Source organism: Colletotrichum siamense (assembly GCF_013390195.1).
Source record: "Colletotrichum siamense strain Cg363 chromosome Unknown KSG_Cg363_contig07, whole genome shotgun sequence".
Taxonomy (NCBI): Eukaryota; Fungi; Ascomycota; class Sordariomycetes; order Glomerellales; family Glomerellaceae; genus Colletotrichum; species Colletotrichum siamense.
In genome coordinates, this window is record NW_023501020.1 from 2110383 (window position 1) to 2129544 (window position 19162).

The following is a 19162-nucleotide window of genomic DNA, read 5'->3' on the forward strand; positions in this document are numbered from 1 at the left end:
TTTGCTTCAGTCAAAGCTGTCCTCGAGGCGCTTTCCTTACCCTCTACGGCCTCATTTCATCGCTCCTTGCGGCCACTTGTTGAGCTCCTAACATGTTCCTCGATTTCGTCACGATGCCTGAGTTCAATTTGACTTCTTAGATCGCCAAAAGGGACCATTGAGTTAACTAGGATGGAAGGCAGTGTCCGCCATACACGCGTGTAATCCGTATATCCTACTGAGACCCCTTATTCTCCTATATTAAAGCGACTGAATATCCTGTGGGCTCATTTTCGTCGTCGCCTCTGAAAACCTGTATTGTCGTTGGCTATCATCTTCGCCTATCGTCGGATCGAAGTACTGAGTGCGCTACGATTGAAGTCATAGGGGACACTGCCCGGCTAGTAAAACTCTCCATCAAACTGAGAGAAGACATCAAAGTCGAAGACCAAGTAGTGATTGCGAACTGTGTTCACACATGGGTCATGAAGAACGTAGGGATTGCATCTGGTGTTCTGGCGTAATGTCCTCAAAGCTCCAATCCACATCTCGCACTGCCCCTGACGTGACCACCACTGATACGTCTGCTAGCTCAAGTTCGCTGTAAATCTTTTGATGCGGTCTCAAAATGCTATCAGTATCTTCGTAGCGCGAAGACAATAACCGGACACACTGAGGCTACGAGAGAACCTTGGCATACCTGACTTGGCAGCTGATGAATATCCTCCTACTTTCCAATTTCTATATCTATGTAGTAATTGAGTGGTTTTAGCGGGAAGTACGGCTGGACTTCGTGCTGGTGAGAAATGGACAAGCACCAGGCTGATTAACGACGTTGGACGACGAGTTTCACGGATCTCGGTGGTAAGAATCACAGTGACGCGGGAAACGGGGCCGACGGGTGGGGTGCGACGACGGATCCCGGCTTGGCCGACCGAGTTTGAGCCGGCGTCGTGGGTCGGGGAACAGGGGGCCTCGCGATCCGTGGCACCAATTGTTGGAGGATTGCGAAGAAACGAAACTGGTATGGCGCCGAAATCGGGCGGGGGTCCCGTTGGGATGGATGGATGGATGGATGGCAGAGCCAGGATTGCGTCAATATTTTCTGGAATGGAATGATCTGCCACCCAATGACGGTATATGTGCATACGGCGTTGTTTGGTAGGGGTTCCTCGATCCGGTGACACCCGACGATGTTACTCCGAGCCGACGAGGAATCCCACGAGGGCGGTATCCGTGAGAAAGCTCCGAACCGAAGTTGATGGCTTTTGTTACAGAACTTGCTGGCTACCTGGCAAAACGGACAGGAAGGGAGGAAAAGGAGGCGAGCTGGAAGTAAGACTCCCACATCGGGAATAGTGTGAAGTTGTTTGGTTTGGCCCCCGGCCGTGGGGAGACCCTCAGATTCGTCGCGGCGGTGGTGACTCTGGTGGTGTAAGTCCCTGCATAAGCCAATCAGAGACCGATCGCAACAGACGCAGGTTCACTGCCCAGAACCCGCTGCTGCACCTATTCAGCCCACAAAAATGTCGGCGTAGAGTGGAAGCAGACGCGTTGAGAAGCTTTCATAATGCTGTATCACCGTCTTCTAATGCACTCCGGAATTTATTGGTGCTGCGTGTTGCCTCCATGACCGTGACTAGGACTCTGCCCTGTTGCTCTCTGCAGTTCCGGGGGTTTCCAGTGTCCCCTCGCGCAAGATGCTAGGAACCGGGCCATGCCCGTCCAAACAGTTTCCCCTCAAGTCCGGTGCCCGAGCTTCAAGCAGCTTGCAAAGAACGGACGACCGATGCAGCTCCGAACTTCATGCAACTGATCTGCTTTCTTCCGTAAAACAAAGGGGGGGCACTACTATTCAGCCCAGGCAAACAGCTGCAGAACTGCTTTTCTCCTTTCCTCCTCTACTCATCCCTGCCGCGGAATTTAAGACCTCCCTGCGCGTCTCCTTATCCCTGGTATTCCCAAAAAGAAGACATCGCCCATCTTGTGTCCTTTTCTGGAAACGCCTTCGTCTCGTCTGGAGCTAATCCTTTCTGTTTGTTATTGTGTGTTGGATGCTCGTAGCACATGTCATTCGCCAGACCAGCCAGATTGCCAGGTGCCCGCCAAAGTAGAAAAGTCCTTACCCCAATTGCCCCCCAATCTTTGCTCAGCAGTGGCGACGCCACTGCGTAGGTGTTAAGGCGAACGATACATGCGGGTACGTAGGCAGGAGAAGAGCAGAAAAAAAGAAACAGAAAAAAAGCAAAGAAAGTCTAATTCCGTCATCCTCTATGTCGGGTCCCTGTCCACCACCACCCATTACCTCCTCCACCTGCACCTGCGCCTGCACCACCAGTATCCGTACGTACTGCACTGCGTAGCTGCAACCCGCGCAGCGCACTGGGCGGTCTTTGCGTCCGACCGCGTTCCGACTTTTCTCTCTCCGTCGGTCACCGTGTCACAAGGAGAAAAAATAACGGTGCGAGAGCAGTGACATTGGCCTTCAGATTGGTACCGGCACAACAACAACAGACAGACACCCTTCGGTGGCTGCGATTTCCGTCTATTTGGGATTTTCTGCATCTGTCCATATCGCCCACAGATCCAGCACACAGCATAACTAGCGCCGAACTCAGCTCGCCGCCGCTGTCTCTGTTCTCGTTGTCTCTTTTTTCCCTGGGCGTCGCTCTCCACCACCAACACCATCCCGTCCACCACCGAACCGAAAAGTCAATCTTGTTGCCAGCCGGTAGTGGGTAGGTGCCTGCACAAATATAACCTGCGAGCCGCCCCTCCCACCATACTTCCTTACCCCCTTGCACTCAGCCTTCCTGGTCTGCGCGCGCAATCTCCAACTTCAACTCATCATCCTTCAGGGCGACAGCGACTTCACCTCCCGTCCACGATTGGCCTTACTGGCTCAACCCAACAATTTACTGAGCTCCTGAAGCTCATTTATCCCTCCCATCGTCCGCGATCATTCCGACGTTTGCCCATCATGGCGTGGTCAAAGTCGACGCGGATCAGCATCATGCTGGCCATCGATGTCGTCTTCTTCCTGGTTGAGCTGATTGTTGGTTTGGTTGTCAAGTCGCTGGCCCTGACGGCGGATGCCTTCCACATGGTACGTTTCGCCAACTGCGCGGGACCACAATGTGCGACACATTGCTAATCGACGTAGCTCAACGACATCATTTCCCTTTGTGTCGGTCTTTGGGCTGTCGCTGTCGCGAGAAAAGCCACCACCGACAAGTACTCCTACGGCGTAAGCTACCTCTGTCTACAATATTGAAGCACTTTCCAGCTGACTCGGACTTTGCAGTGGCTGCGAGCAGAGATCCTCGGTGCCTTCTTCAACGCCGTCTTCTTGATCGCTCTCTGCGTCTCTATCATCCTCGAGGCCATCACCCGATTCTTCGACCCTCCCGAGATCGACAACCCCCAGCTTATCCTTATCGTCGGCGCCTTCGGCCTTGCCTCCAACCTTGTCGGATTTTTTGTCCTCGGCGGCCATGCCCACGGAGGTCACGACCATGACCATGACCACGAGGAGGGCGAACACGACCACGACCACGCCCACGCCCATTCCGACGAACACGCCGCCGAGGAGGGCCGTGCCACAAACGTAATTAGCGAGGACGGTACCGCCGGCGATGTTTTCCCCGAAGCCGTTGTTGCCAGAGTCGCTGCCTCGTCCGAGACTCGCCACATTAGATTCGAGAGAGATTCAGACCCGGCTGATCGTACTACGAGCCGTGCTTCCACTTCCAAGAGCCACGATCGCCGCAAGAGCAGCAACCGCCACCACTCCCGCCTTACTAGCATTGAGGACCTCAGCATTCATCCTTCCAGCTTCCGCCAGGAGATTATTGCTGCTACCCGCCCGCAACTTGATGGCCAGGAGTCGACGAGCGAGAGTGAGATTGATGAGACAGTTGTCGAGGACGGCGAGGCTGACGAAGAGTCTCCTCTCCTCGCGAACAATGGTAACAAATCCTACACCAATGACCATGGCCGTGGCCGCTCCGCCTCTAAGCGCCCCAGAAGAGAGTCCAGCCTGCACCATGACCACAACCACAACAAGGAGAGAAAGAAGGCATCAAGCAGCCACGGCCACGATCACGGCGACATGGGTATGAACGCCATGGTTCTGCACGTCATCGGTGACGCCCTGGGCAACGTTGGTGTCATCGTCACGGCTCTTATCATCTGGCTCACTGACTGGCCCGGCCGTTTCTACGCTGATCCCGCCGTATCTCTGTTCATTACCCTCATCATTCTTAAGTCTGCCATCCCCCTTACCAAGGCAACCTCCAAGATTCTCCTTCAGGCCACTCCCGACCACATCGACCTGAATGATATTCGCGAGGACATCCAAACTCTCCCTGGCGTTATCAGCTGTCACCACGTCCACATCTGGCAACTCTCCGACACCAAGATCGTCGCCTCTATGCACGTTCAGGTTAGCTTCCCCATTTCGGCTGAGGGCGGCGAGAAGTATATGGAGCTTGCCAAGCGCGCTCGCAAGTGCCTTCACGCCTACGGTATTCATTCCGCCACCATCCAGCCCGAGTTCTGTGGTGATAAGGACTACCCCGAGGACGAAAACGCACACCGCGCGATGCAGTACGATGGTGCTGCTCAGACTTTCGGCTCGCCGAAGCAGGCCTGTCTGCTGGACTGCGTCGAGAACTGCGTTGGCAAGGGCTGCTGCTCTGACTCAACAACTGCCGGCGGCAGTGTGCGCAGTAACTCTGCTCACAGCCACAGCAGTCACAGCCGCGGCAACGGTCACAGCCATGACCATGACCACGACCACGGTCACTCCCACTAATTCGTCACCCGAAGTGGTCTTGCGGCGCGGTCCTCTATTAATAATACCCTCCTTTTTCTCGGCCGCGCCATTTGGATAATGGGTTCAGGGGTTTTGATCATCACTACAGGCGGGGCTTTTTGCTTTTTGTCGAGCTTGCAAAGTCACCCAGAGCAGACTTTGCCGATCAAAAATTATACTGGCGTTCAATGGACTGGGGAGCGTGGGTGAGGGGATAAACGTGACGATACCAAAGACGCAGGAGAGGCCGCAACGGCGCAGGCTTTTGGCCGCCGCAACTTGGATCGCCGCACACATCTTTCTTTTTCTTTTTTCCGTGCTTCTGAGCAAAATTTCCTATGTAAGCATACTAAGCCGCGAGTCTGGACTACATACACCACGGAGAGGGCAACAGCCCGTTTTACAGAGAGGGTGGTGCTTCCGGATGAAGAAGCGTTGTACAATATTCTAAATTCAAAAACAAACAGTGAAGTCAAATGACGTCAAGTGCATCATCTGCGATGCGCTTCGTGATCGAGAACGGGGCTGTTTATCCAGAGAGGAAGGTCGCAATGAACATGACACACTGTGAAACTAGACACTACGACGCTACAATGAGCCGCATGAAGCCTCAGTCCGATGACTTGTCCAGTCTGAGATCACTGTCGCACATTACACATTGCGGAGAGAAAACAGTCTTGTCTCATTCGATACCCAATTATTGCGTGGACTAGGGAACTCCCCGAGGACTACCTACTCCAGTCGAGGGTATCATTAAAATTCTGGTTTTCTCGAAAATAGTTTGTTTGTGTACACGCGCTGCTGCCTCGCGCGACTTGGGGCGTCCCCCGGCCGTCTCTTCCCCACGACCTTCGTTCCCTTGAGCCGCACACTGTCCGTCCCCACCAACCCAGTCCGTTCTCTTCCCCTTTTTCTTCTTGTCCCAAGACCAAACGCCTGGTAATGCTGATGTGATGTCTCGAGGAGGGGCCGTGACAAGTGAAGAAAGGAAAATAAATTACGAAGAAAAAGAAATGCTCATCAAGACCAGTCTGCGGGGGCCTGTATAATTGTGCAGAAAAACTGTCGAGAGGAGAGTTCCCTCTGTCATGCGAAACGTAGCTGCCATTCTCTTCTCTAGTTCTTCGGGGCAGACGTTGATGGTCTCTTGATGACCAATTTGACGCGTTTGGATGCCGGCTGGCCTTCGGGCGGTGGCGGGGAGGCTTGGGAGGGAGGCTTGGGCGGGAGAGATGCCACGGGCGGCGGCGGACTAGCCGCTGGCCCTGATGAGCCTCCTCCCCCCGACGAGCCTGTTGGCAACGGCTTGCGTGCTGGCTTTGCCATGATACTGCTCTCAGATGGGGCAGGCGCTGGAGATGCGGCAGGAGAAGGCCGCACACTGAACGGAGAAGCCGACTTGTGAGTCTTGACGTGGGAAGGGTCTCTCGGGGGCGGCATCTGGGACTTAACACCGAGCTTCCTCATAACCTCTTTGAGTTTCGGGTGCTTAAACCGGAACATCCTGCGTCGCTTCGGAATGGTGCCGTCAGGGCGCGCGTTCAGTTTCGCCTTCTTCAGCACCGGGGACGCGTCGTCTACGCCAGGGACCTTATCAGGTCGGGGACGCTTCTGTGATTTGCTGCTCGGCGTGTCAGACGAAGACCCCGGCTGCGGTGTAGAGCGGCCATTCTGCACGGAGATCGAGTTTGACGACAATTGAGGCTTCACAACTGAGGGTTTCGGGACTGGAGGTTTGCCCACAGAAAGCTTGGTGGTCTGTGACGGCCTTGATGTGGGAAGCTTCACCGTCGATGGCTTGGGCGTTGATGGCTTTGGTGTCGTCTCCTTCCGGATGGTTGATGCAACTATCGAGTCTGCTTCCCGAGGCACTGGCGATGGTGCCGAAACTGGTTTCGGAGACTGCACGGCTGGAGGTGGGGTGGGCCGAGGGGCAGTTGAGACAGGTCGTGGAGCCGAGGGTAACGGCTTCTTGGCTATGCCACTCTTCATATTCACAATCAGGCGTTTGGGTTCGGGAGGTTTGGGAGGCTGCGGCGGCTGTACTGGGGGCGGGGGCGGGGGCGGCAGCTGCTCTGGCACTGGTTCCTTCGGCTTCGCCGATGGCAGCGCTGTCTTGTAGTACGACTTGAAGTTGACCATGAACTGCGAATTGTTAGAAAAGCCATTTCGAGGAATGAAGTTGCTTACCCTGCCTGGATGAGGCTTGACAGGACGAGTGACTCTCCATCGCTTCGGAAAGTTGAGAGTAACCGTCCATCGGTCAGCGACATCAAACATAGTCCCGCACAGCTGTAAGAGCGTGATCTTTTCAGCGCGGCCAAGAACTTCTGCGTTCAGAGCCTTCCACACTGTCTTTTGCAGCGCCTGCTCGTGGTCCGAGTACTGTTCCTCCATTTCAGTCCTCAGAGCCGCAAGCGCAACATTGACGTCCTGCTTCCTTGCAAATTGCTTCCGTCGCTCCTGAGTCCTTGCTTCGGTATCAAAATCCACTTGCAACTCGTCCCCAATAGGGCCACGTGCGGGCAATTTTGGCTGAGACTGCTCGCCGAAAGCAAGGGCAGCCAAACCTGTACAGAAGATGTCGATGACCTTGTGTCGGACGAACGGGGACCTGTCGGTGCTAATGACCGACAACAACAATCTGAAGACCGGCATCTCCATCATGAAGCCAAGGTCGACGAGACACTCGAAAGCTTTGATACGCACCAAGTCGTAGGTCCCGTCCTGGAGGTATTGCCAAAAGTTAATGGGGCTTTTGGGGATGACTCCTGCCTTCATCAGCTTCCGCCAGCATTCGAGGGCAGTAGTTGTATAGATATTTTGGTAAGAACTGTTCCACTCATCCATCCTACGGTGGCGGTCAATCTCGGCCAAAACTTCAACGAGCACTGCCCGCTCATCGACCGACGTATCAAGGTCCATCTGATCTCCAGAGTCGCGTCGCTTCTCAGGTACGAGACTCGTTGCTAGAGCGTCGAGGATCTTGGAGTTATAGAAATCTGCAGAGTATGGGTTGTTGTCGTTCTTGTTGGTTGCCAGCTCCTTCAGCAAAAGCCGTTGAGCAGGTTCAGGGCACTTGCCAGTCGAGTCACGGATTTTGGCGATGGCCATGGGCAGTGCACACTGGACTATGTACTGCTTCTTGTCCGTAAAGTCATTGGATCTTGGCTCGCCTTTCTCGTCGCAGAAGAGCTCACGGAAAGCCCTGAGGAGGTGAGTCATGCCTGCCATCCCAACCTTATCTGTGGCGTGTTGATGCAACGTCTCAGCAGCCATCGTTCTTATGCCGTGGAAGTACCGCCGGTCGACGAGGGTTCTCGTCAAAAATGTAGAGACCAGTGGGTGTGGTGGGCTCTTCCTCAAGTACAGCATCGAGTCCTGCTGTGCAACGACGTCTCGGTCTTGTTGCAATTGAGAGACGTACATGTAGCTCTGAAGATTGGTCTTCATCTCGCAGGCCCACTCAAAATCGGCGTCCATCCGGATCCATTCGTATGACTCCTGATCCATGGCTTTCTCGATGTCGGGTTCCCACTCCGCAAACTCCCACTTTCTCACGTCTTCGGGGCCGGTTAAGACGTCTCCCAAGCAGTACAATAGCGTTTCCTCGTTGTTATCGGGGTCTGCCGCTGATTGCGCGCTGAGCTTCTCTGTGGCCCGCCTCTTCCTCTTGAGACGCTTGTACTTCGTGTTGTACGGGATTTCGAACTTGGCCGCCTTAGCTGCGTCTTCGCGGATTTCCACGATATGTTCGTATGGCGTTCCGTCGGCTTCGTGAATCCTTATCGTCATTGGGCCGGTGAACAGTCCAATCGTTTCCTCAGTCTTGACGCCGTGGTATTTTTCTTTGATAGCACGCAGGAATTCCGTCTTCTTCAGAGTTTGCGCCTCTGCTAGGGCTTTGTCCTGGACTTGTCGGATGTTCATCTCAACGCATAGTCGCTTCTTGTTAAAACGCTGAAACACATCGAACCGTGGGCAGCCAGACCCGTAAACCCATTGGCCCCAAAATGCCTCCAGTTTATTTCGGGCGTTCTTCTCGCATACTCGTTGGAACGACTCCGTGTTGATGATCCACTCGCTTTGTTTTTCTCCAATGTTGGCCTTGTAAAGAATGCGAGAAATGATGCGTGTCAGGTTCGTCTGGGCAGGAGCCTTCATCAAACGCTTGTCTAGGATGAAGAGCACCAAAGGGGCTTTTAGAATCATGAACTCCATCTCGAAATCTCCCAGGTGCAGGTTATTGCCGAGTTCATGTAACGATGGCCGCTTGATATCAATGTTGACCAGCTGGTCTGACATGGCTTTCATCCGGAATCGATAGTCGTTGTTGCCGCAAAGCTTTTTCAAGAAGAGGTCGGTCATGTAGTAGGCGATGCCAATGACAACCCAAAGATCTCTGCGCGTGTTGGGAAACAAGTTGATGCCGCTCCATTGGGACGCCAAACTGAAAACCAGTTGTCTCGTGACATCCACTTCTGGGTCGATGATTTCCTCAGGAAAAAGAAGTCGAGTACTGACAAAAGACATTGACTGTAGAGCCACAGTATCGTTCACCATGTCATCCAAAAAGCACATCTTGTAGCTCTCGAAAGGATACCTGGCAAACGTAAGAGTGAAGAAGTCGGCTGCTGCTGCTAGTGCTGCGCATGTGTTCTGGACCTCTGCTGCTCTTCCGGGCAGGCAGTAGCCATGGATTTTGAGCGCACTAGCGCCGAGCTTCTCGTCGTTTTCCTCAGTGCGGAAGTTGGAGAAAAGGTCGACGTGCTCAAAGGGACCGACCGCGAAGCCGATCTTTTGCACCGACACCCTCTTGTCCATCTCGAATGTCATGATCTTTTTGCGTTCGTCTTCCGGATCCACAATCTCGTCTGACAACGATCCGGAGCAGACTACGGTCATTTCGAGAAGTTTGTCCTCCTCAGTAAGCAAATAGTCCTTGTCACAGGTAGAGTCGCCAACGTGAGCCTGGTCCCGGTTGCCGTTTGTAGTACTGTTCGTATTTTGTTGCGTAGCCAGGGGCTGCCACAGAGCGTCGCCGAGAGTTCTCGGGCACTTGACGGCTATTGACCACGTGGGAAGCTGTCCATGATCGTCAATGCATGGGAAAATGCAAGACGCGGTTCCGGGTTCGATGGAATGTCTTGTGTATGCGTGAGGGTATCTGAGATCTCCAGGATCGACTCCGACGAACTGGATGCCATCTCTGACAAGCTTGGTCTCGAACGGTATCGTCACTCGGTACTCGCGGCTTCCCGACAACTCGTTCTCTGGAGGTTCAAAGGAGCTCGGGGTCATGCTCGAGACGCGGATCTTGAGCATTGGCCGCTTCGGCACTCCTGTTCCTGACTCTTCCTTGACCTTTTTAAGGTCCCGTAGGTTGACTCGCAAAGCACCGTCTACGGGCGTACAGCCAACCGTCTCTCTATTCTCGGCGGGCACGTCGCTCTGTCGGGTATGCATAAGGGGTCGCATCCGGATCTTCCTCAGGTCGTGGTGTTCGGCGTTCCAGTTGTAGTATGGCGGGTAATCCAGCAACTTATACGGGTCCCGGTAGCTCGCTGAAACTTTTTTAGGGGTGCCAACGGGCTGCGAATCCTTGAGAAACTGCACCGTGACATTCTTTAGATCGATTTCGGATTGTCGCGCGTCAATGGCGAACTCGTCAACGTGAGTGCCGGGCAGCTCGGCGAGCGTGATGTGGGACACTCCACGGATGCGTTTCTCGCGAAAATTGAGCTCGATTTCAACATCTTGTCGAATGACGAAGTAGGGGTATGGAGGCTCGTCTTTCATGGGGGGAAGGTCGTCTTCGGAGTCGCTGGCGATAACCTCCTCAACGGCGGGGGCAGCCGCAACGGCAGCTGCGTCGAGGTGGTTCATGATGGCCTATGATGCGCTCGCGACGACGGCGTCGCAGGCATTCATCAAGGAAGATGTGGAAACGATCGAGTCGCGATGGAGAGAGGGAGGTAAAGTCGGCAAATGCGGGCGAGGAAGGTGCGCCGGCGCGAGGTTCTCAGGTGCGAAGTTTGACGAGGGCCTTCACCATCCTGTCGCTGGGGCCGTCGTTATCGCGAGGTTGGGTTCGTTTTGAGGCAGCTGCGACGGCGAAAAGGCGAAAGTATTATTAATGGAGAGAAGTTTGGCGCGAAGTGAAAAGAAGTCGATCGTCTCGACGGCGGCGAGAAACTGGGCAAGAGGTGGGAGCGGAAGATGAGTCTGCTGCGGCGACCAAACACCGGAATTCTGAGGTCGGCAGTCGATGGTTAGTTCAGGCCTTCCTTCCATGCCTGGTCAGCGCGTCCACGGTCCGCCGCGACAGGACAGCAGACTGGACCTGGATGGAGCTACCACCTTGGCTCCTGCGCCGTTGGGTGGGCCTTTTTTTCCACCTGGCTTACGTAACTTGCAGGCGTGAGTGTGTTGTCGGTCGTGCCTTCCACCTCAGTTCAACTGGAGGGGTTGGTCGTTGGAGGAGCTGGTCCGTGCTCATCACAGGGCCTGAGGTGTCACGCCGCCGACATGGAAGCTCAAGCTTCGACGGTCCGGTCTTCACCTCTCCCGCCACTTCTCAGAATCTTCCTCTCAAGTCCTGCAACGGACAATTACGACACAAATGGCCTTTTCACAACTTAATTTAACTGCGTTTCTCACAGGCACCTCTTCGCGTGGAGCAACAACATGAGTTTACTTTGAAAAACTTCTCCGTCATCGATTAATTCAAACGCTTGTTCTTGAGCCATGCCACCCAGCAGTCTACAATGATTAATGTTACAACACATTGACACACATTTCGCAGGACACTGCGCCAATGGACCTCCTACTCAACACACGGGAAAGCCTGTCAGTGCCTGCCTCGACGGTCGCGACGCCTCTTCCTCGCCTGCATCTTCAACGTTTCCTCGTCACGAAACTCTTCGGGGAGATCGAAATCGATCTCGGGTATCTCTGGAATCGGATGTCCCCATGCAACCACTTTACGACCAGCCCGCCTGTGCCGATGCAAGGCCGCATCTCGCTCGTACCTCTTTTTGAAGAATGACTTGAACTCCTTTGGCGGTTCCGGCTTTGGTGGAGGCCGGGGTTGTATTATCACCCTTGGGCGCTTCTTACTGTTCTTTGCTCCCTTCGACCTTGCTATCGCTTCTTCGTGAAGCTGTTGCGACACAGAGTCATCGTCGGAAGAGCCAGGTGGATCACCGTCACTGACATTACCAGCGTCGTCTTCCTCGGCATCATCCTCATCACTACCTTCGGAAGAATCCTCGTCACTCGTTTCTTCCGCCTCCGCCTTAGCGAGAGCACGATCCTTTTCGGCTTTGCGGCGCTTCTCCTCCAGACTCCATTGACGAAATCTCTCGAGGATGGCTTGGCAGCCTTTTATAAAGTGCTGCCTCGCCGGTTCGTATTGCTTCTTTCGACTCTCCGTTATGCCACTTACACCCATGACTCGCAGCCAGTCGTGACCTTGCAAACCGCCCAGCAGACGTGCGATTTGGTCCTTCTCGTGTTGAGCCCGACCACGCTCTGTGTTACGAATGGACTTTTCCAGTCTCTCGGCCCTCTTGTGCGAGGGCACGAAGGACGCATCTGGCAGAGGATCCTCAGCAGGTTCTCTCTTGTGGGAAATCCCGAGGAAGTCAAAGTCTATACGCTGTGCATCGACGAGATCGCTGAACAACGCGTCACCGTATCCGCGTACCGGGACTTTATGTGCGCTGGGCGGGATCGTTGAAGCCTCATTCGGCGCGCTGGGTTCCGCACCGGTGAACGGAAGCCATGGTGCCGGTTGAAGGCGTGTGGGGTTCGAGTCAAAAATGACTATCGGGGTATCGACGTTCAGCAAGTCTACAGGCAAAGGGTCAGTAAGTATCTTGTAATGCCGTGTCGATCCGGCACAAGCACGGCAACGGAAAGCATGAGCATGGAGCATACGTTGTTCTTTTGGATCATTTCCGATGACCTCGTCATACTCGGGGAAGTATGCTGACAGCTCGCTCTTGAAACGAGTGGCCTCTTGCGAGCGCAGTTTGCGGCCCCCCTCCTTTGTGTGGGTATCGGCCTCGCGGGGCTGCAAACGATCCAACTCATGTTTAATGCCGTTGATGACTTTTTCTTGATGTTTTGTCAACTGCGGCGCATTGTCGGTCGCGGAGGTCGAGGGGGCTTTCAGGGGATGCACTGTCGCGACGTGTTGTTGCGCGGGTTTCGGGGTCGGCCTCGCTAGGGGGGTCGCCTGAGGCGTCGTCGTCGTCGGTTGCGGAGTCGGGGTGGTGGTGACGTTGTGGGCAGCAATCGCGTTCGCAACGACCGGCTTGACGGGCTGGGGAGCAGGTTTGATGAGGATTTCGATGCTCGAACGCGATCTCTTTTGCTTCGGGTGGTCGAAATCGACGAGATCGGCCGTGTCGAGCTGGCGCTTGGTGCGACCGGGCAGCTGGTGGTGGTAGGCGGAGATGTTTTGGGGGGCGGCGCGCGTCACAGTGTTCGCTGCGAAGGCCTGCTGGTGCTGGTGCGTCGGCTGCTGCTGGACGGGGACGGGATGGGGATGGTGAAGGGAATGGGGATGAAGCCCTTCAGCGTTGGCCCTCCGAGTGGAGCGCGTGAGAGAGGCCATGGGCGACGATTGAATAGCCATTCATTGTATTCCCGTCGGCTCGTCGCGAGGGCGATTGACGTGTCGATCGATGAATTTTTTTCTGCCGCTTTTTTTCGTCTCGTGTCGTCGTTGATGCGATGCGGGAAGTGGCCTCTCGGGCACCTCTGGCAGGATTTTGGGGGGGTTGATTCAGCTTGCTCTCTCCCCTTTGCACCCTTTTGGGGGGCTTCCTCGCTGCAATTGGCACTGTCCTTCTTGGGGCGCGTCGTCCTCTGCCAGTGTGCCCAGTGCTGCGACTGCCTGCCTGGACCAGTGTTTGCGTCCACCACGGTGATGCCTGCCTTTGTTGGACGTAGTGGGTGGCCGCTGGACTGGCAGTGGCTCAATGCCCATCGGCGGTACCGAAGGAGGGGGGAGAACCTGTGACCGCGATACTTGTGTCGCCACCGAGATTATGTGGCAAGTGTAAGTACATTCCCCATCTTCCCGGTGCAGCTGCAGCCTGCAGAGGACGGGTGAACCTGACCTCTCTTCTCCTTCCTCGCGTCTCTGCTTTCTGCAGCACCATCTCACCTGAGCTCGCCCCTGGATTGGAAATTCTGCCAACCCGACGTCAATGCATTGTCTTGAAATCGATAATTCCATGGCCAAGAGCACTAGGGTGTTTGAACCTGGGCCGTGTTTTGCGATGCATTGCGACCGGAGTCAGTCGTTGTTTTCCCACATCTTTATCGTCATTACATCATACACAGCAGTCGATTTGTGGTCGCAGCTAAGGTATGCATGCATGTCTGGAGACATCATGATTGCTCATTCAGCTTGCCTTAGTAATTGTGATCCCGCAAAGTGACAAGCACTTCACCTTTGGGTATGGCGCAAAAAGGCGCCCAACTTTTCAATCTGGCTTACAGCAAACATCAAGGTTTGCGCCCTTCGAAAGATGCATGTCTGCGGTCATGGACAACAGACTAAACGAGGTAAACCACGACGGTTGATGTCATCATCATGTGTTATCACTTTTTTTGGTTGAAAGTCCCATATGTCTATTTGAAGCAAATACTTCTTAATTGACCGCAGCCACAGAGCTCTCAAATATTTACGAAAGCTTCATGACCCGCGTTCATCAGTGAGCTTCCTCAAATATTCGTCGAATACTTGAACAGAAAGGGGTACGAGGGTCAATATGGTGGGTTTGAAGATACAGGCAAAATATTGGATATGATACAAGACAAAACCCACACCCAGATGCAGAACTTCCACTTCATCCGGACTGGAAAATCCCTGCAAGTACCAACATTGTCAAGGTAGAAATCCACAGCCAGGATTGCCCAATATATGCAAAGTTTACCTAGTTACTTTGAATTACATCCATGAGGATAGTTGACAGAGACCTTGGTCAATAGAAGTCAAAGAATGATAAGACCAGACGACCAACTTATTTCTCGGCCATCCCCCCAGCTTGAATTTGTCACAGCTCACAGCGACCAATTTGATGTCTCAGACTTTCGTTAAAGAAACATTGTGTTTCAGCTTTTAATAATAATGGTCGAAAGCAAGCGGTGGATCTGTGCCGGGGAAGCATAATATTCTCTAATTGACTTATGTAGCCGAAGGGAGCTCGACAAACTCCGTCTGGCGAAGAAAGCCGTGTTGTGGAACATGAGCAGCTATATAGGAGCCAGAGATTTCCATGCATATGATTTGGTATGATTCACGGAACTCATTTTGACCGTGATATTACAGCAAACCCATACGGCATAAAAAGCTGATATACATGTCCTTCTACAAGAGCCAATTTTTGTCGACGACACCTAGGCACCATGTGATTCAGTGTCTATCATTGTTGTCAACATATTATTTTGTTTTTATTCCTACAAGCCACATTCATGTCGCGTACCGACTCACATATCCGTAATAGTAAGGATTCGAAGTAGGCACCCTGGCAACCTCCTTCAGCAGGTTGATGCGAACTTGGGAAAGTAGCAAGCAAAGTCATGCACATGAGATTTGTGCCCTCACCAGCTGCTACAGGATTGCAAAGTTATTTGCTATAGGTCACAAAAACCTTCTGCACATGCGATACCCCTCTCATGCAACGCACCTGTACCCTTGTGGCCCGCGAAGCAGTTGGTGTTAGTAATAGCTGTATTCCTCAGTTGTAAACCCCCCAGATAGTTCTATACGAAACCTCTCAATACAGTTTTCTTTCTTTCTAGCCTCCTTCAACAATCTGAGCCAAGCAACCCCAGTGGGCAGGTAACCCTTCACGAACGCAAAATCAACGAAAGGATATATAGACCGATCAATAAAAATACGTATGAAAATCTATATCTAACCATAATACATGCTACTTCTCCCCTCCACTGACCTGCTCTCCCGTCGCGCAAGTATTGTTTCGTATCTAACGGATAGCACTCCCGTTTCTCGACTCGTAATGCCGAGCCAACGTGACAAGCATCTGACAGCAGAATAAGTAGTCAGGATACTCCACCAAAGATGTCCATGGAAGACGCCATAGGAAAAAAAAAAAAAAAGACAAAGAAAAGAGTACTTCGGCGCTCCAAGACACCAGACCAGAGATTCCCGTGCTGGGTTTCGAGCAGAGCTCAAGAGGGGTTTTCTCATTCATGAAGAAGAAGACAGATTTTGCGGTTTGCTGTTTCGAGTATCAAAATCCCAGCTTCGCCCTCGAGGAGAATCAATAATATGCTAGCTCTACCTTATACAAAATTTTACAGGCTATACTATCTCATATACAACAGGCATATTCAAAAAGGTTAAGTCGCACTAGTTTTTCTTCGTCACAATTGATGGAAGTTCCAGGACATGACAACTGCCGTCCATCAAATTCAACACACCCAGGCCCGGTCTGATGCTCTCACATCGAACACCTCTGGCGAATAATTCAACAGAACCAATGACGGACGATTATACCCCACAGCATCCTGAAACGCAGCTTCGATGTCGGTGTCGTTGCGATATAACATAGCGCATGGTTTACTCCCCATCACGATGTTGGCACCACATTGTCAACAGACAGTCTAGCTCGCCCTTGAATTTAAATATTGCAAATTACCTCGCAAGCCTTGGCCGAGAACCAAAGACCATAGGAGCGTTTGGAAATACGAGAAGCATCTATATCGAAGCCCCGTCGTCACATATACGAACAGTTCCAACATGGACTTTCGTGATGTACTAGATCCAGTGGGACTCGAACTGATTGTTGCCCAGAATATCTGTGAGAACAGTCTGGGAATCTTGCGGAGTGAACTATAGGGAATTCAACATAGGTAGCAGCCTGGCGTCTTGGAGGCAAGCCGCCATTAAAACAGCGCGAGACACTTAGAACCCCTCATCATGGGATTGTTGTCCGGCGCTAGCTGCTCGCAGAATGCCGTGCCACTCTGTTTTCATCCCCGAACCCGCAACATAATGGGTGGAACGTTGAATGTTGAACAATGATATTATGCAAAAAGGGGCTCTTTTTCGCCCTACTAAATAGTTGTAGTACTTATAAACGTAGTCCGGTCATGCCAGTATCCGCGGCATGCTCACCCTCAGCGCCGAAATAAAAAGAACAACAGCGCATGCAATGTTGAAATTGGGATCAGCCTCCTGCAACGCCGACGTCAATGCAAAATAAGCTCAATCGTATCCCTCTCGGCCGCAGCGAGACGTGCTGTAGTTTCCTCTACTCAAGATTCCCTCCTCCTTCTTCGTCGTCGCCATTCCCATGTCGGTCGTTGGTGTTGAATCACCTCTATATTCGTCTTCACAGAACTTTGAGATTCTACTCCTTCTTGAAGCCGTTCGCAGTGCCGTTGAGAATCGGCCCCGTCTGCGCAGCTAGAAGCGCCTGCTTGTTGGCGAGCTGCTTCTCCTTGGGAATGGTAAGGGCGTTGATTCCGAGGAAGTTGCAGATGCTGGTGATGACGAGGTAGGCCCAACGGAAGTAGACAACTGCGGAGAAGATGAAGTAGCCGTACAAGTAGTACAGCTCCGTCTGGGCGCTGATGGCAGAGATGCCAATGACCGGAAGGTTGGCGAGGCACGCACCTCCGACGAGAGGCACAAGCATGACGGTCCAGTACGGGAACGGCTGCTTGGTCAGGTGAGCAAGAATCATCTTGGTGGTGAGGCGACCAAAGACGAAAGACATGGTCAAGCAGAAGAGAACGAGATGGTTCTCGGTGCGAAGGGTCGTGTAAGGCGAGTAGATCCATGCGCCAATAGCGAGGGTGAACACTGCCATGGGCGTCCACTCCAAGAAGACGGGAGCCACAGGCTCGCCACGCGCGCGACGGGCCTTGATGACATGAAGGACGCAGAAGGGGATATGGGTCGCGAACAGGGAGAAGACAATCATGCCGATCCAGATGTCACGGATGGAGGTCTCGCCCAGCAAGTGAGCAAAGCCGAACATGTACTTCTCGTGACCCTCCCAAAGCTTAATAATGGGCTGGGTCCAGATACCAGGGCCGTAGATACCAGAGACAACCATGACACTGCAGGCGATCAAAATGCCCTCGGTAGGGCCGTTGATTCTGCCCAAGTACAGAGTGTGGGTGTGATACGTCTCCCAGGTCGAGAAGAACATGGGCAGGCAAGGGACGAGAGCCGTGAAAACGCCGGACTTGGAGCAGCCGAGACCCATGGCAGCGGTCTCGAGGAGACTGGCCAGGGTGCAGTTCAGGGAGTCGATTCCGTGGTCAAAGAGCTCGCCGAGTCCGCTCGAGGTTCCTGTTCGGCGGGCCTGCTTTCCATCGAGATTGTCCATGGTCTGGTACATGAAAAGACCGAAGGCGAAGCTGAAGTATAGCCATGACGGAGCCTGCGCGTCGTCAGCAGAGTGTTCACTGTGATTATCTTCCCCGACTCTGTTTCAACGTACCGGTCCAACCAAATCAGGCATGAAGACGACCAGAAGGCCAATGTTTCCGAGGATGAAGAAGAAGCCCAGCAACGTCACCATGTTTGGCGCCAGCCATAGCGGCAGAAGCTCGACAGAGGCGTTCCACTGTGAGCAGACTGTGTTAGCAGGTTGTCGAAGGGATGTAGCGCGCGATGGCTGGCTAGAGCCGCTCGGACGGCGCGGGGGAAGGCATGACCGGAGGAGGGGGATCGTCGGAGGGGCTAACGTACGTATGGCTTAAGGATGTAGTTGGAGATGGGCGACTTGTCGACGGCGGAGTATTTGTACGACTTGAGGTGGATGAGGGCATCGTCGGAGATGCATTCGGCGGCTGCCGTTTCTATTGGAAGAAGACAATAGGTTAGCCAAAGTTGCTCGTCAAAGGTGTAGAAGCCGCCATATGTTCTCGTGAAGGAACCTCGGCCGTCAATTGCAGGCGCAACATTCCACAAGCTGAGCGCTCATCTGGACCCGGGTGTCTGGTCTGGGCTTCCGAAGGGAGCGAGGGAGACAGGGGTGATGCTCACTTTCAGAGGTCTTGGTGCCCATTCTGCACAAGTTGCGCGCCAGAGACAGCGAAGTCTGGAATGACGGGTGTTCGGCGACGACTGTGGGGGTTGAAGGTAGCAATAGAAGGAGGCAGAGGGGTGAGGAGGGGAGCCGAGGAAGTTGAGGAGGTCCAGAAGCAAAAGGGGACCAGAGGAGAATGCAACGCCGGCTTGTGGTGGGGGAGGGGAAGTGATGGATATCTATAGCAGAGACAAAAGCTACAGCGAGATGTGTTGCGCGCGGCTTCCACCGCAAAAAGACAGAGCTAATTGTGCATGCAAACTTGGGATCGGAGAAAGTA

The 19162-nt window shown here is 53.4% G+C and overlaps 4 protein-coding genes across 4 annotated transcripts; 1 reads left to right on the top strand and 3 right to left on the bottom strand.

The window, feature by feature from the left end:
• Nucleotides 1-2959: 2959 nt before the first annotated feature.
• Nucleotides 2960-4795, top strand: ZRC1 (Zinc/cadmium resistance protein; the record flags this gene model as incomplete). The annotated part of the gene is made up of 3 exons (XM_036642718.1): nt 2960-3085; nt 3143-3226; nt 3284-4795. 3 exons carry the CDS (start codon nt 2960-2962, stop codon nt 4793-4795), a joined length of 1722 nt encoding a protein of 573 aa, XP_036492453.1.
• A 1116-nt stretch (nt 4796-5911) lies between these two features.
• On the bottom strand, nt 5912-10681 carry taf2 (Transcription initiation factor TFIID subunit 2; the record flags this gene model as incomplete). Its single annotated transcript, XM_036642719.1, has 2 exons — nt 5912-6940; nt 6986-10681. The coding sequence occupies 2 exons, from the start codon at nt 10679-10681 to the stop codon at nt 5912-5914; spliced, it is 4725 nt and encodes a 1574-aa protein (XP_036491831.1).
• Nucleotides 10682-11645: 964 nt separating this feature from the next.
• Nucleotides 11646-13418, bottom strand: CGCS363_v010871 (uncharacterized protein; the record flags this gene model as incomplete). Its single annotated transcript, XM_036642720.1, has 2 exons — nt 11646-12649; nt 12737-13418. The coding sequence occupies 2 exons, from the start codon at nt 13416-13418 to the stop codon at nt 11646-11648; spliced, it is 1686 nt and encodes a 561-aa protein (XP_036491832.1).
• Nucleotides 13419-17190: 3772 nt separating this feature from the next.
• CGCS363_v010872 (putative CDP-alcohol phosphatidyltransferase class-I family protein) lies at nt 17191-18861 on the bottom strand (the record flags this gene model as incomplete). Its single annotated transcript, XM_036642721.1, has 4 exons — nt 17191-18231; nt 18292-18417; nt 18543-18652; nt 18840-18861. 4 exons carry the CDS (start codon nt 18859-18861, stop codon nt 17191-17193), a joined length of 1299 nt encoding a protein of 432 aa, XP_036491829.1.
• Between the last annotated feature and the right edge of the window lie 301 nt (nt 18862-19162).